This window comes from Puma concolor, chromosome A2 (assembly GCF_028749965.1).
Source record: "Puma concolor isolate L17-30 chromosome A2, mPumCon1.1.hap2, whole genome shotgun sequence".
NCBI classification, from domain to species: Eukaryota; Metazoa; Chordata; class Mammalia; order Carnivora; family Felidae; genus Puma; species Puma concolor.
In genome coordinates, this window is record NC_141668.1 from 153,842,062 (window position 1) to 153,859,162 (window position 17,101).

A 17,101-nucleotide genomic window follows, 5' to 3' on the forward strand; every position below is an offset into this window, starting at 1 on the left:
AGCACAGAGCCTGCTTGGGATTCTCTCTGCCCCTCCCCTGCTCGCGCGCCCGCGCTCGCGCAGGCACGCTCTCTCTCTCTCTGTCTCTCTCTCTGTCTCTCTCTCTCTCTCTCTCTCTCTCTCAAAATAAATAAATAAACATTTAAAATAAAAGGGAGACTTCATAGGTGGGGCAGCCTGGCTCTTTATTTAGTGTGGCTGGCAATATGTTTAGTCAAGGTAGGTGTCTTTGAAATGGTTGCCTCAATAATCAAAAGCTTGGTGTCAGTCACTTACATTCTAATCAAAAAAGCTTACTGTCAGTGGTTCATGAACTTAGGATATCTCTATGTAGGTCATTTTTTTTTTTTTAATGTCTATTTTTGAAAGAGAGCAAGCACAAGGGAGCGGCAGAGAGAGAGGGAGACAGAGGATCCACTGTGAGCTCTGTGCTGACAGCAGAGAGCCCAATGTGGGGCTTGAATCCATGAACTATAAGATTATAACCTAGCTGAAGTCAGACGCTTAACTGACTGAGCCACCCAGGTGCCCCTAGGTTACCTTTTACTTTTTCTCTGTAGTATTTTATACTTTTCAAGTCGTACACATCTTTGTTAAATTTATACCTGGATATTTTACATTTTTTACGATATTGTAAGTGGTTTTCCTTTCTTCAGTTTCTAATTATTTATTGCTAGTATGTAAAAATACACTTGAAGGGGCGCCTGAGTGGCTCAGTTGGTTAAGTGATCAACTCTTAACTTCAGCTCAGGTCATGATCTCATGGTTCATGAGTTTGAGCCCCCATCAGGATTCGCGCTGTTAGTGCAGAGTCTGCTTGGGATTCTCTCCCTCTCTGCCCCTCCCCTGCTTTCTCTCTCTCTCTCAAAAATAAATAAATAAACTTAAAGAAATTAAAAAAAAAAAAAAACTTGGTGAAATGTTTGAAAAGCATTTTCAAAGGTTTTTGAGAGAGAGGAAGGATATCACTATGAGAATTGTGTTCTCAGAGTATAGTTCTGGCATCAGTGAAAAATGAATTGGCTTCAGCTTCATTGAGTAATCAAGGAAATGCAAATTAAAAGCCACAATGAGAACTATTTTTTTTTAATTTTTTAATGTTTATTTATTTTTGAGAGAGAGACAGAGTGAGAGCAGGGGAGGGCCAGAGAGAGAGGGAGACACAGAATCTAAAGCAGGCTCTAGGCTCTGAGCTGTCAGCACAGAGCCCGATATGGGGCTCAAATTCACAAACAGTGAGATCATGACCTGAGCCAAAGTTGGATGCTTAACCAACTGAGCCACCCAGGCTCCCCAGTGAGAACTATTTTCATACCTATTAGTTTGGCAAAAGGTAAGAATCTGATAATTCCAAGATGTAGCAGGAAGTTTTATTCACAGTGAATAGGAGAATAATTTAGCTGAACCCCTTTTGAGAGAAGTTTATCCTTATTCTGTAAAGCTGAATTTATTCTATAATCCAGAAATTTACTTTTTAGATGTTTTCAGAGAAATACCCTCACACCTCAGAAGCTGCTCTGCCCTTCCTATTCACAGACCTCCACTATGTCTCTATGCTGACTTTTATCATAGTCATATATTTGCTTTGCTTTATAATTTTTACCACCTGTGTATAAACAATATGGCTAAGTCTTGCGGTCTTTTTCTTTAATTTCTAAATTGGAATTAGAATGTATGTATTCTTTTATTTGTACCTTCTTTTGCTCAACATTCACCCACATTGTTGTGTGCAGCTGTAGTTTGTTGGTTTTCATTGCTGTATAGTATTCCAGCATGTAAATAAACTCTTTGCCTTCCCACTGCTGATGGAGATTAGGTGTGTTTCTAGTTTTTAGCTGTTATTAACAAGACTTCAGTGATTACATTGATTTGATTTTCAAATCTTTTTTTTTTTTTTTTTTTTTTTTTTAAATTTTTTTTTTCAACGTTTATTTATTTTTGGGACAGAGAGAGACAGAGCATGAACGGGGGAGGGGCAGAGAGAGAGGGAGACACAGAATCGGAAACAGGCTCCAGGCTCTGAGCCATCAGCCCAGAGCCCGACGCGGGGCTCGAACTCACGGACCGCGAGATCGTGACCTGGCTGAAGTCGGACGCTTAACCGACTGCGCCACCCAGGCGCCCCTGATTTTCAAATCTTAAAGCAGCCTTGTGTTGCTGAGATAAGATAAACTGACTTGGCCATTGTGTAGTATCCATTTCATATGTTGATGAATCCAATTTGTTAATATTTTGTTTAAGATTTTCATGGGGCGCCTGGGTGGCTCAGTCGGTTAAGCATCCGACTTCAGCCAGGTCACCATCTCATGGTCCGTGAGTTCAAGCCCCACGTCGGGCTCTGGGCTGATGGCTCGGAGCCTGGAGCCTGCTTCCGATTCTGTGTCTCCCTCTCTCTCTGCCCCTGCCCCGTTCATGCTCTGTCTCTCTCTGTCTCAAAAATAAATAAAACGTTAAAAAAAATTAAAAAAAAAAAAAAAAAAGATTTTCTGGCTGTGTTCCCAAGTGAGGCTGATACGTAATTTTCCTTTCTTATATCAGCCTCGTCAGATTTTGATATCAGGGTGTTAGAATCGTAATGGGATTCTATTCTCTTACTATTATCTGAGGAGTTTGTATTAAGACTAGAATTCCTTGGATATCTTAAGGAACTTAGTGATGTTTCTTTTGTGGGAAGATTTTTTTTTAACTTATTTCAGAAAGAGAGAGAGAGAGAGAGAGGCAGAGAGAGAGGGAGAGTGATAATCCCAAGTGGGCTCCATACTGATGGTGTGGAGCCCAGTACAGGGCTTGAACTCACAGAACCATGAGATCGTGACCTGAGCCAAAACCAAGAGTCAGACGCTTAACCAACTGAGCCACCCAGGTGCCCCTGTGGGAAGATTTTGACCACAAATTAAGTTGTTAATTGTTAAACTATTTAGGTTTTCTACTCTTCAGTGTGTTTTGGTAAGACCTATTTTGCTAGGGATTTATTCATTTTATCTAAAATTCAATGTTTTTTGGCACCAAGTAGGTCAGAATGTTCCTGTAACACGTTTTTAAGTATCTACAACATCTAGAATGATCCCATCTTAATTCCTGATATTGTCGTTTTGTGCCTTCTCTTTTTTTTTTATTCAATCTTGCAAGGGGCTTACTAATTCTTTCAGTCTGTTTTAAGGACCACTTTTTTGCCTTTTATTAATCTGGTTGAATGTTTTCTATTTCATTACTTTCTGTCTTTATCTCATTTCCTTTCTTCGACTTCGTTTTGCTATTTTTTCCCCAGTTCTCTTGAATTGGTTGCTTAGCTTTTCACTTTCTAGCCTGTCTTCTTTTTCCAATATGGGCATTTTAGTATTTTTTAAGTTTATTTATTTATTTTGAGAGAGAGAGCACAGGAGGGGCAGAGAGAAAGGGAGAGAGAGAGAATCCCAGGCAGGCTCCAGGCGGCCAGCACAGAGCCCAATGCAGGTTCTCGAACCCACAAACCATAAGATCATGACCTGAGCTGAAACCAAGAGAAGTTTCCCTACATCCTGAAGATCAGTGATGGTCACCAGCATTTAGAGATTGCTGCCCTAAGCCCCCTTGGACAGTTGTGCTTGGATGCTGTGACTCTTCAGCACCAGCATGCCACCAGCTTCTTCCTACAGCCCAGCTTTCTTCACAGGTCATTATGTCTGAGGGTGGGTGCCTTGCTAATGCAGGTGTCCAGCAAGGGCCCAAATACTGTGGAAAGAACAGAAGCCACTGCTTATTGCAGGGGCTGGTGGGAGGCTAGTGTGCATCTCTGCCTGTCTCTAGGTGTTCTCTAGACCACATATGCTGTCAGGGAGGCCCCTGGCCAGCTGCCCACTTAGAGTTTTCTTTTATTTCATCCTTTCAAGTTCATCAACACAAATTTTTATCTCTGGGTTTTTTTTTTTTATGTTATGTTTATATACTTTGTAGTGTTTTCATAATTTGCTCATTTATCCTAATTGATGGAATGTTTTACCTGTTCTCTGGATGATATGGACAGAAGTTGGTTTGTACTTTATAAAAAGTATGTTTCATGTATTCAGCATTGAAGTACCATTTTGTTGGGGTGTCTGGGTGGCTCAGTCGGTTAAGCGTCTGACTTCGGCTCAGGTCATGATCTGGAGGTTCGTGGATTAGAGCCCTGCGTTGGGCTCTGTGCTGACAGCTCAGAGCCTGGAGCCTGCTTTGGATCCTGTGTCTCCCTCTCTCTCTGCCATTCCCCAGCTTGTGCTCACTCTCTCTCTCTCTCAAAAATAAATAAACATTAAAAAAAAAAAAAAAAGGGAAGTACCATACCATGTCCTGAATTAAAGTTTCGGTCATTCTTAGGATGGGATATGGATCCTATATCATCATTTGTGAAAAAAAGACATTTATTTAATATAAAGCCCAGTGAATTTTAGCATATGGATGATAACATAGTCAGTGCCTGCCACATAGACGTTCAGAAGCTGTTTATTGAAACACCTGATATGTTCACAAAAAATATAAAATAGGAGGGCACCTGGGTGGCTCAGTTGGTTGAGCGTCTGACTTCGTCTCAGGTCATGATCTCGCCATTTTCGAGTTCAATCCCACATTAGGCTCTGCTGACAGCTCAGAATCCAAAGGCTGTTTCGGATTCTGGGTCTTCCTCTCTTTCTCTGCCCCTCCCCCGTTGCACTCTGTGTGTGTCTCTCTCCCTCAAAAATAAATGAATGTTAAAAAAAAAATGTTTTTTTTTTTTTAATTTTTTTTTTTCTTCAACGTTTTTATTTATTTTTGGGACAGAGAGAGACAGAGCATGAGCGGGGGAGGGGCAGAGAGAGAGGGAGACACAGAATCGGAAACAGGCTCCAGGCTCCAAGCCATCAGCCCAGAGCCTGACGCGGGGCTCAAACTCACGGACCGCGAGATCGTGACCTGGCTGAAGCCGGACGCTTAACCGACTGCGCCACCCAGGCGCCCCCAAAAAAAAAAAAAAATGTTTTAATAAAAAAATTATAAAAATGTAAAATAGCAGTACCTGGATGGCTCAGTCAGTTAAGTGTCTGACTTTGGCTCAAGTCATGATCTTGTAGTTCATGAGTTTGAGCCCCACATTGGCCTCTGTGCTGACAGTGAGGACCCTGCTTGGGATTATGTCTCTCTCCCTCTCTCTCTTGTGGTCCCCCTCTCTCTCAAAATAAATAAATAAACTTTTTTAAAAAAAATGTAAAATATAGTCTGGCTTCTTTACTCCTAAATATACAATGGAATGTTCTTTCTGTGAGATGTATACTCAGATGCTATTAGCAGACTTAACAATTTGAAAAGCAGGGACATTCTTCCATTGAGCTCCTGTTTTTTGCTACTGGGGTAGTCATCTCATTCTGCTCTGTCTCCCCTAAAAACTGAGAGGCATCCTGCAAAGTCTGAACAGCCAGCTTGCATGCACTATCTATCACTGGACCTGAGGGAAGCAGGAAATATCTCTCCTGGCCCATCTCTGTCTCAGCCTAACCAGGCTGTTTCATGAGGCTGGAAATGCAAACAGTACCCCTCAGATGCCTCAAAAATAGACCATTTTCAGTTGATCGTATCATTATTCATGGTTTCATTTTTAATTTTGTCTTCTTTTTTTTTTTAATTTTTTTTTAACGTTTATTTTTGAGACAGAGAGAGACAGAGCATGAACAGGGGAGGGGCAAAGAGAGAGGGAGACACAGAATCTGAAACAGGCTCCAGGCTCTGAGCTGTCAGCACAGAGCCCGACGCGGGGCTTGAACTCACGGACCGTGAGATCATGACCTGGGCTGAAGTCGGACGCATAACCGACCAAGCCACCCAGGCGCCCCTTAATTTTTTCTTCTTAAATTGTTTGTGAACTATGATAATCCTTTCAGGTGATGTATTAGCAAATTAGTAAAATTAAAAGGCTCAGGGGCGCCTTGGTGGCTCAGTTGGTTAAGCATCCGACTTCGGCTCGGGTCATGTTCTCATGGTTCGTGGGTTCGAGCCCCGCTTTGGTCTCTGTACTGACAACTCAGACCCTGGAGCCTGCTTCAGATTCTGTGTCTCCCTCTCTCTGCCCCTCCCCTGCTTGCTCTCCCTCTGTCTCTCAAAAATAATAAACATTAAAAAAAAAAATTAAAAAAAGAGGATCAGAGATGGTCCTTCCTCTGGTCCAGAGAAAGAGAAGAGCTTTTACCTAGGCAAGCCTCATTGTTCCTCGTGGTCTGGATAATATTTCTTCCCATTTCCTCTCAACCTTGAATCCACCAGCTATTCCTCTGCCTCCTGTGACAGTTATTTATCTTCTGAGCTTCTGAGGAAACTCATCTGTAAAATGGGGTAGTAATAGTACCAATTGTATTGACTTCTTGGGCAATTGCATGAAGCAGTCAGTGCACATGTGGTACTCACCAGAGTGCCTGCTGGGAGTGAGCTCTGTTAGCAGAGCACAGCATTGTTAGCAGATTCTCTTTTATTTGAGCTCCCCTGTTCATCAGGCTCATTCTTCACACCCTGTAGACATGCCTGAGTCTTTCTTCAGGATACACTCACGTTCCTCCACTCACTGTTTTCGCTCCAGCTACCAGCTTCTCATCCCTTTCACAGCCAGGCATATTAGAAGTGTGGTCTCACAGTGTGGACCAGAGGAAGCCAGATATGATAGGCCATGTAGGATTCCATTTATATGAAGTTCAGGAACAGCCTTACTTTCCTTAACAGGAATTAAGGAAAACTGCAAGGAGAGAAGTCAGATACGGTCACCTAATAGTCGGAGCAATGGTAGTTTTGACTCAATAAGGACCCTTTTGGAGGCCAGAAAGGTTTTCTGTTTTGATCCAGGAGGTGGTCACACAGGTGCATAAATGTGTAAAAATTCATCAGGCTGAAGCCTTGAAAAATTAGCACTGTAAATTATGGCTGTTACACATCTATCTAAACAAAAAGAGCTCAGGTACCACCTTTCACCACCTGTCACTTTTGTGGCTCATCCCTACCACTCACCACCCTCTTCTTGGTCACCAGAATGTTTCTGCACATTTGAATCTTTTCTTTTTTATTTTTTTAACGTTTATTTATTTTTGAGACAGAGAGAGACAGAGCATGAACGGGGGAGGGTCAGAGAGAGGGAGACACAGAATCTGAAACAGGCTCCAGGCCCTGAGCTGTCAGCACAGAGCCCGACGCGGGGCTCAAACTCACAGACCTCGAGATCACGACCTGAGCTGAAGTCGGACGCTTAACTGACTGAGCCACCCAGGCGCCCCGCACACATTTGAATCTTTATCTTGACCTCCAACAGCACTGAATACTGATAATCCCATCTTCCTTTGTGAAACTCCCTTCTTGGACCTAGAAGCAACCTCCTGGTGACCCAACCTCTGGCTTCCCCTTAGTTTCCTTCATCAACTCTCAGGGAGCTATTTGGGTAACACTAGAACTTCATGTTGATTTAGCTCTGCTGGGTACAGGGCACGGCAGCACAGAAACCCACAGAGAGCCCTTTTTAAAGCTGTGCTTTTTACTCACATAAAGCAATGATTATTATCTAATGAACTGGGACTAGATTAACTACTCAAGAATGGCAGCCTCAGCTGTAAGATGTCCACTTGGAGATCTGTGCAGTGGCCAACGACACTTAAGTCTTAGGAAAATTCAGAAGAAGTATAGACTCTACTGAAGACATAAGACCCACATGGAATGAGAACACAGGACTAGTATTGAATTATCCAGTGTAGATGGTTGTTGCCCCAAACGTTAAGAGGAAGGGGTCAGATACTGAAGTTGGCCTGAAATCCTCTTCTCAGTGTCTGCTTGCCTCTCTCCCCTCATTCCAGCCTTTGCTCAGATCTCACCCTCAGATGAAACTCTGCTGTATACTGTAGCCATCTCCTTCCCTAGCACTCCAGATCCCACATTGCTCCCTCCCTGTAGTATTTAATTGCCTTCCAACACAACAGTATAATTTGCTGATTCATTATGTTGATTGTTTAGTTTGTTTACCATATTAGACTGTAATTTCCACAAGGGTAGGGATATTTGTTTTGCCCACTGATATGTCTCACATGCCTAGAACAGTGCCTTGGCACATAGTAAGTACTTAATTACTTGTTGAATTACCTGAATGACTGGTTCAGCCAAGTGGTTTAAAATCCAAACAAGTGAAAGAAAAGCCTGAGGCTTATAAGGTTGACATCAACCCACATCACAGTACCTCCCTCCCCAAGGCAGGGCTTTCTTCAGATCCACACTGTCCTCTGGAGGGCTGCATTATCCTTGAGCCCCATGCCCAGAGGTAGCCAGGAGTCACCTTGATACTGTCTGTGGCAGCCTTGGCGACTGGTCCCAGTCACAGGTTTCAATAGCAGACTAACATGAGCAGCAAAGATAGTGATGCTGTGAGCAGTTGGCAGCCTGGGCATATTTGTGGAGAGAAATGTGAATATTCCATGTTAGGAAGTGAGAGATGTGTCAGTCATAGTTGGACTGAAGTCCCTGGTGACCAGGATCCTCTCATTTTGTTCTGAATTTGTTAGGCACTGATTAATTTGTAGAGTTGCAAATTAAATACAAATTGGAGTTTGAGCAATGAGAAAATTATCTATTTCTGTGTCCTGTGCCAATATATAGCTCTGATGACCTCCTCTCCCTTTCCAGGGTGAAAAGGCTGATAGCTTCTATATTATAGAGTCCGGCGAGGTGAGCATCCTGATCAGAAGCAAGGTGAGTCTGTGTGTGACGAGGCAAGTTATGCCAAGTGCGTGCACAGAAAGTAGCTGTTTGCTGTAAATGGGAAGTGTGTCTAGTATCTAGTGTCATTGTTATATGAGGCATGTGACTGGCAAAGACCCATGTTTAAGTCCCTCCAGTGATAGGGATTTAGTATATTTCTCTTTGTTCCTATTGCCTTTGCATCTGTTACATAATTAATGATATGAGAAATAATTGCTACAGATCCATAAGAAAAAGATAAATACCCCTAGTAGAAAGTGGGGGGAATACATGATAAAGACATACATGTGGGTGTTGAATATGAAAAAAACTTCCTTTCTAGAGCACTGGAAGGGGAGGTCTGTAGGACCATTGTTATTATACCATTTCATGGATAGGAAGACCTAAAATGACCAATAGATAGGAGGAGTGATCCTTATCATAAATCCGTCATCACCAGATTTCTCTGTTCAATTTTTTTTTAAGAATATAGAATATTTAGGGGCACCTGGGTGTGGTTCAGTTGGTTAAATATCCAACTCTTGATTTTGCCTCAGGTCATGATCTCACAGTTTGTGAGATCAAGCCATGCGTCAGGCTCTCAGCACCAAGCCTGCTTGGGATTCTCTCTCTCACTGCCCCTCCACAGCTTACACTCTTTCTCTCATAAAAAATAAACATTTTTTAAAAGAATATAGAATTTGTTAAAATAGTTAAATATAATACTGACCTAATATGAAGTCTCTTATAGAATATCTTTAGTAAAGGTTATATAGAGAAGGATAAATATGATTACTCCCTGTAAGGTGGCTTGATTCGTGATTAAAAATGGATCTGCTGGGGGCGCCTGGGTGGTTCAGTCGGTTAAGCATCCGACTTCGGCTCAGGTCATGATCTCACGGTCCATGAGTTCGAGCCCCGCATCGGGCTCTGTGCTGACAGCTCAGAGCCTGGAGCCTGTTTCAGATTCTGTGTCTCCCTCTCTCTCTGACCCTCTCCCGTTCATGCTGTCTCTCTCTGTCTCAAAGGTAAATAAACGTTAAAAAAAATTAAAAAAAAAAAAATGGATCTGCTGTTTCACATGAAACAATAGGTTGAAACATCTATGTTCTTTTACTTATTGTTTTTGGACTAGTGATACATGTTTGCATATTTCTCAAATACTCATTGACACCTCCTGATCACAGCCTAGTGGTGTTGGGTGTGTGGGACCAGCAGCACTGTGGCCCTGGGGGTTGGGAGAGCTTGTCAGGAATGCAATCTTAGACTCTGCCCCAGACCTACTGAATCAGAATCTGCATTGTAACAAAACCCTCAGGGGGCTGGTGTTCACATGACCATGTGGTAAATGCTACTCTGGAGAAGCAACTAGGTGGGCACAAACGTGTCTGCAGCCCCAGAGAATGCTACAGAAATTGGAAGTGGATTGTTGGCTCCAATGGAGCAGATCAACTGCAGAGCAAACAGGTCAGGGCAGTAGTGTGCAAGGAGGGTTATTTGCCTATAACTTAAAGTAGCTCTTAAAGATTGAGACTAATTCTTATAAATAAACTCTAAATAATCTTTTTACTTAAACAAATTATTGCTTAGCTTGGCAAATGGATTTGTAAAAAAAAAAAAAAAAAAAAAAAAAAAAGCAAAACCAAACAAAAAACCTCTAGATATTAAATATAATATAGTACATTATTTTCAGTAATTTGATAAGCATAAATTACAACCTGTTCGATTTCTTAATACAAAGTTAAACCACTAAATTTCCAGGTTGAACATTATAAAAAATTGTTTTTAGTTACTCAGCTCCTCTAAAAAAATGTGTGGTGGTAGGGGGGGAAACCACTAACTTAAACTGTTTTTTTTTTTTTTAATTTACTTTTTTAAATTTACGTCCAAGTCTTTAAACTATTTTTTTTTTCATTTTTCTTAATCTTTATTCACTTTTGAGAGAGACAGAGCATGAGCGGGGGAGGGGCAGAGAGAGAGGGGGGCACAGAATCCGAAGCAGGCTCCAGGCTCTGAGCACTCAGCACAGAGCCTGACGCGGGGCTCGAACCCACGAACCATGAGATTATGACCTGAGCCAAAGTCAGATGCTCACCTGACTGAGCCCTCACCCAGGCGCCCCTAAACTATTTTTAAGTTTGTTTTTGAGAAAGAGAGTGTGCATGTGTGCATGAGGGAGGAGCAGAGAGAGAGAGGAGAGAGAGAATCCCAGGCAGGCTTGTTAGTGCTGAGTCCAGTGCCAGGCTGTACATGAACCTCAACTTGGGGCGTGAACTCAGGAACCGAACCATGAGATCATGACCTGAGCTGAAATCAAGAGCTGGACGCTTAACTGACTGAGCCACCCAGGTGCCTTGGGAACCACTAACTTAAGATGTAGACAGTACCTAAAAAGAAAATTTGTCACTGTGAAGTATTGGCCAAGAAAGACATGATCTCAAATCAAGAAGTAGCCTAGGGTTGTGACTTTACCTAAGAGAAACATTGACATCATTTAGAAGGAATTTGCAAATGACCTGTCTTTTCCCCTGTGCCTCAGAAGTCAGCATCTACCAAAAAGAGAGCATTCATATACATATATGTATGTATAATAAATAAAAATACATAATAAATATATTTATGTTAATATATAATATACTGATGTTATATAATCGTGTAGTATATATTAATATTATATATTATATATATATAATTTTATATACATATATAAAAATCTTCCAAAGAAAATGGTCTGCTCTTTACCTCTTGATATTTATCCATTACCTCTGAAAGGTTGTTAGGAATTGGATGAAGCCCGAGGTAAAAGCCAGCTCCTCTAATTAAACCAGAGACTAATTAGCCCATGCAGTTTACATGGTGCAGTTAGCGTCTCTGCAGAGTGAATGTCTAAATAATTGTGTTAAGTGTACTGAGACGGGACTGCAAGTGTGTGTGACTGGACATGTCCAGCTGTGATTCTGGAATCAGTCTAGGTCATGTTTTCCACCTGCCCTAGACTAAAGCAAACAAGGATGGTGGGAACCAGGAGGTCGAGATTGCCCGTTGCCATAAGGGGCAGTACTTTGGAGAGCTTGCACTGGTCACCAACAAACCCAGAGCTGCTTCAGCTTATGCAGTGGGAGACGTCAAATGCTTAGGTAAGAAAAATAAATTCTTTATGCATAATACTTTTTTTTTCTAACATGCAGTATTTTTTTCCCAGCAGCAAGCCTTGACTCCACCAGTTCTCTCACACATCCAGGCATGAACAACTTGTGGGACCAACTAGAAATGGGTATATATCCTTTAGCAATACAGCAGTATAGCCTGTGAAAAGAGCAGAAATGGAGGCAGGTGTCCAGGATTCTGTAGGGATCAAGAGAAAGGTGCTGCCAGGCTCTGCAAAGTCACAAACCGAGATGACACAGTCAGGCTGTACTCAACGTAGAAACATCCCTCCTTTTTCCAAGTGCCCAGGATCCCACAGTCTTATCCCCTGTAACATGAATGGGTATATTTAATAAAAAGTTTGCGGGGTGCCTCGGTGGCTCAGTCGGTTAAGCATCCGACTTCAGCTCGGGTCACGATCTCACAGTTCGTGAGTTTGAGCCCCGCGTCGGGCTCTGTGCTGACAGCTCAGAGCCTGGAGCCTGCTTCAGATTCTGTGTCTCCCTCTCTCTCCCTGCCCCCCCGCTGCTCACGCTCTGTCTCTCTCTGTCTCAAAAATAAATGAAAAACATTTTTAAAAATTGAAAAGAAAAAAGTTTGCATGTGGGAAATGACTTTGAATTAATGATGTAGAGAATTCATTCTCTCGTGCACCTCTTTTTAACAATGCAGTTATGGACGTGCAAGCATTTGAGAGGCTTCTGGGGCCGTGTATGGACATCATGAAGAGAAACATCTCACACTACGAGGAACAACTGGTGAAGATGTTTGGCTCCAGCATGGATTTGATCGATCCCGGGCAGTAGGTGTGCCACACCACAGAGCCTTCTCAGTGTGACACCAAAACCTTCTGGTCAGCCACAGAACACACACAGAAGACAGACACAACAGAACTGTTCCTGCTGTTGCCACCGCCACTGCCATTGCTATGGCCGTGGGCATTTAGAAAACTTGAAAGTCAGCACTAAAAGATGGGCAGAGGTTCGACCCATACCTCCTCCACTTTGCTTCTGAAAGCCCATTATTAGACCACTTGTAATGATTATTCCAACCCAGTTGTCACACCTTTGGTTCAAAACGGCATGTCTCTCCAACAATTTAAGTGCCTGATACAAAGTCCAAAGTGTAATCATCTTCCTTTCCTCTCTGGCTGCTACTGTTGCTGTTGGAAGTCACCACAGGTCTGCACAAACCTGTGTATAACTGTAGACACCCACCCCCGACCTTTCTCAAGGGAGGAAATGTTGTAGCCCTCGATCTTCTCCTTTGTCCTTTGAGAAAGTCCACACGTTTGTTCACAATTGTAGCCTTTGGTTTTACAGTAGAAAATGGCAGCTGGTAGGACCGAGGTCTGTGGTCCTGTGGCATTGTACTGTCTGCTGACAGCTATACCCGTGACAGCTGTCTCCAGACTCACAGTGCTGTTTAGGAAAGGGCCCTGCCCAGGGCCCAGCAGGTCAGTGCGCCAGGGCACACCGATTGGTCATGAGGACCTGTGTTAGAGCAGAAAATTTGGGTTCAGCACATTCTTCACGTAGCAGAGAGCCAGGGAAGGTTTTCTGGGTTGGGGTGTTTTGTTCTGTTTTAGTAGGTTTTGTTTTGTTTTATTTATCTCTGTGCAGTTTGCATGAGTGAATCACTATGCATTTCTAAGGAGCCAGGGTCTGGACGTGCCATCACTTTATCTGACCCAAATACTTCCCTGGGCGACTCCTGCCATCTTGTTCCCAGTTGTCCCTACCAGCTAATGGCGGTGTGCCAGCAAGAGGTTGTACTACTAAAAAGAGAGCCCTTTCCTTCTACTCCGGTGTTATCACATAGCTTTGCTGTTGAACTATCAATTTTAATAATTTTAATAATTTCTTCTTTAAAGAAGAAGCAGCTATTTTTTTTTTTTGAAATAAAAAAAAATTATTTCTGTGTTGGGAATTCTTATTAGACCTATTCGCGTGTATCAGTTTGTCAGCTGACTCAGGCATTCATCCTGAAGATCAACGCTTTGTTTTTAAAAATCAGAATTACTCACAATTTCATAGAATTACTGTAAAAACCTTTCTAATTAAGGTGTTGGGATATTTGGGGTTCCAATTATTAACCCCAGAGGAAAGTAATTTAGCTTATTTTAAAACTTTTTTAGCCTTTTAATTCTATCAGGTAGAATGCTGATGAATTATCCTAATTAAATATATTTCAGAATGGATTTTTTTTTTCCTTCACAATGACTTAGAATCAAGAAACTACAAGAGATCCTAAGAGTAGTGTGAAGGCTGCATAGAGATAATTTGAATGTTGTAGCCAAGTTTATATTAAATCAGGAGGCCCTTCCCAATATGATTTATTTTTTCAATTTGTGTCACTCAATAGATCCCTAAGAGATCACATGCTGGGGCTTGAATTATTCCTGTTATAGATAGTGATGGAGCCCACATGTCACTTCCATTGTCCACATAAGCCAGGCTCTCTGCTTTTGCCATGGACAGTGTGGTGGAGAGATTTCCGGAAGGGTGACCTACCACAACTTTGGTCAATTCTCCCCTTTTCTTGCATTCTGTGATGTGAAAGCAGAAGGACTCTTTTCACACTGCCCTAGGTAGCCTGCATCGCAGGTCTCAGAATCGTGAGAGGTTGTAACTAATACCCCAAAACAGGCAGCTAGCACTGGGAAAGCCCGTGTGGTTTTTCCCACGATTTTCCAAGGTTGTTCTTCTCCAGGGTGTTGCTTTATTATCAAGTAAGTTAGGAAAGCAGATCTTGCACTTTAGCAGACAGGAATCACCCCTGTTTATTGCAAAAGTGGCAGGTACATTGAGCTTTAGGAGCGTCACAGAGGTCTGGCCCCAACTATGTGAGGACACTGTTTAACTACTGAGCAGATGCCCTCTTTGTACCCCCCATGCCAGCTTTAGTTAGGGCTGGCTGTGAGCTTAGTGCCAGAGTCACTCCTGCAGGCTGCTAGGCATGGGCCTTTTCAGCCTGCCTCCTTGCACATCCCAATTCAGTCTTCCTCTTCACAGAAGCCTCTTTGATATCCCCAACTCACTGATGGTTGCTGTTTTACAGAGTAAAATCCATCAGTCTTAAGTCCTCCTGCTCTAACTACAGATTGATATATAGATCATGAGCCCAAACCCTCACTGCATACAGGGCCCTTTGGGGGTTTGGCTTGAGGAAGACCTTAAAAGGACCAGGGTGAGTGAAATAGGATACAACCATTACCAAGGTGCCAGGAGTCTGACAGTGTCCCAGTTCTCTTTGCAGCATGGAGATTCAAAGGTGGCAGACCAAGCTCAGCTGAGGGCTCCAGTGTCCACATTATGTCAGGCAAGCCCTGAACTGTTGGGTGAGCCTCAAGGGGAGGAGCATATTAGGAAGAGATCCCTGTGTTAATTGTTTTATATTGTTCTCTTCCATGGGTTAGAGCTTCATGCCCTCTTTCCTGGATTTTAGCTATTGTTTGGGATGGTAAAGAATATTCCTGAGAGCCTTGAGGTCCAACCTACAGTATTATCCTTCCTTCTGGCCTCAGTTTATCACACCCACTCTCTTCTTTTGGCTGTATTCTCTGAAGAAAGGGTTGACGTGGGCTATCCTCTTAGTTGATAGTCTTTATATATAAGTGCTATAGATTCTCAAGTGAGAGTGCAGTTTTTCTTTGAGCAGTTTAATGAGTGAATTCAGCAGCAAAGTGGCAAGAAATGGCTCTGTAGCCAGGAGGGGTCATGTTCATCCTCTTATTGCCCAGATTCTCTGCTCACAATGGTAGTCAGTGAGAAGTGCCACTGGTGCCCAGCAGCACCCTGGGCACACAGAATTTCCATGTCATGTCGCAGTGTAGAAACAATCTTATCTCATTTCAAAAAAGTGAAAGCATTTTTGCACAGAGAAGAAGGGAAAAGACCCATGAACGTCATCTTTTAATTTTTGTTTTCAGTGGGCTAATGTTGAAATTTTTGTTCTTGACACGTTCTTGTAAACCATTCTTGACAAGATACAAGTTGTTTGGTTTTTCACTACAATTACCTCTTGTTCCTCCTGTCTTGACTGCTGACGTTCCTCAATGATTCTAATGTCTATTTTATGGGAAGCAGCCTTCCCCTGTGGGTTTCCTTTTACACACTGCAGGGCTATCTTTATACGTAAAAAAAAAAAAAGAAAAAGAAAAAGAAAAAAAGAAAACTGTCACTAACCTCATGGGGGATTTGCAGAAAACCATTTAGCCCACCTTGAGCAAAAGGTAGATTCCTCATTGTTTTCTTAAGCTCATTGTAATAAAAGAAATCTAATTCAGCATTATTGTGCTACCTCAAAGGTAAAATGTTTTAAGGTCTTTTTTTTGGTCCTGAGTTCTACACATAGTGTTTGAAATGTCTGTCAATTGGAATTGTTTTTAAATCATTGGGGACAATCTTATTTTAACTGTTTTACACTTACATTTTAATCTCAGAAGAATGAGTGATTAGAAAGTGATCAATTCTTGCTCTGTAGTATTGAACATATAATTAAATCATTGTTTGCCATAAACAAGGTTGGGTTTTTTTTAAAGGAAACTCTAGGGCTCGGCTTTGCTCTTGGTTAATAAAGGCTGACAAATCATGTCTGACTTTCTGGTGCAGCCCTGTGTTGTTTGTCCTCTCATTTCAGGGTTCCAGGCCATAATAGTACCCATCTGGCAGATACATTATTGGGATTGGGATGTGAGCTCTTGAAAATTAGAGAGGAGACCTGGGAGTATGTATTAGGGTTCTCCAATAAGAACCAATAAGGATTGTGTGTGTGTGTGTGTGTGTGTGTGTGTGTGTGTGTGTAAAGAGATTTATTATAAGGAATTGACTCATGCAATTATGGAGGCAGGCAGGTCTCATGATCTGCATGATAAGCTGGCAAACTATAGACCAAGGAGAGCTGATGATTAAATTCTAGTCTGAATCTGAAAGGTTAAGAACCATAAGAGTTGATAGTGTAGTTCCTTTCCAGAGGCTGGCAGGCTCAAGATTCAGGAAGAGCTAATGCCCCAGTTTGAAGGCAGGCAGGAAAATTCTCTTACTTGAGTGTCAGTCCTTGTGTTATATTTGGGCCTTCAACTAATTTGATGAGGCCCACCCACATTGGGGAGGGCAATGTGCGTTACTTAATCTACTGATTTAAATGTTAATTTCATCCCAAAGCACCCTTACAGAAACTCCCAGAACAATGGTTGACCAAATATCTAGGCACCCCATGGCCCAGTCAACTTGACACATAAAATTAACTATGACAGCATGGTATTTGA

At 42.2% G+C, this 17,101-nt stretch overlaps 1 protein-coding gene across 1 annotated transcript in view; it reads left to right on the plus strand.

Annotated features, from left to right (window-relative positions):
- The window catches only part of PRKAR2A (protein kinase cAMP-dependent type II regulatory subunit alpha), a 113,135-nt gene extending 96,703 nt beyond the window's left edge, over nucleotides 1–16,432 (plus strand). The window contains exons 9-11 of the mRNA XM_086698267.1: nucleotides 8,632–8,697; nucleotides 11,681–11,822; nucleotides 12,505–16,432. Coding sequence (XP_086554393.1) covers nucleotides 8,632–8,697; nucleotides 11,681–11,822; nucleotides 12,505–12,638 — 342 coding nt within the window. The 3' untranslated portion in view covers nucleotides 12,639–16,432. The remainder of the gene's footprint in view (nucleotides 1–8,631; nucleotides 8,698–11,680; nucleotides 11,823–12,504) is intronic.
- Nucleotides 16,433–17,101: the final 669 nt, after the last annotated feature.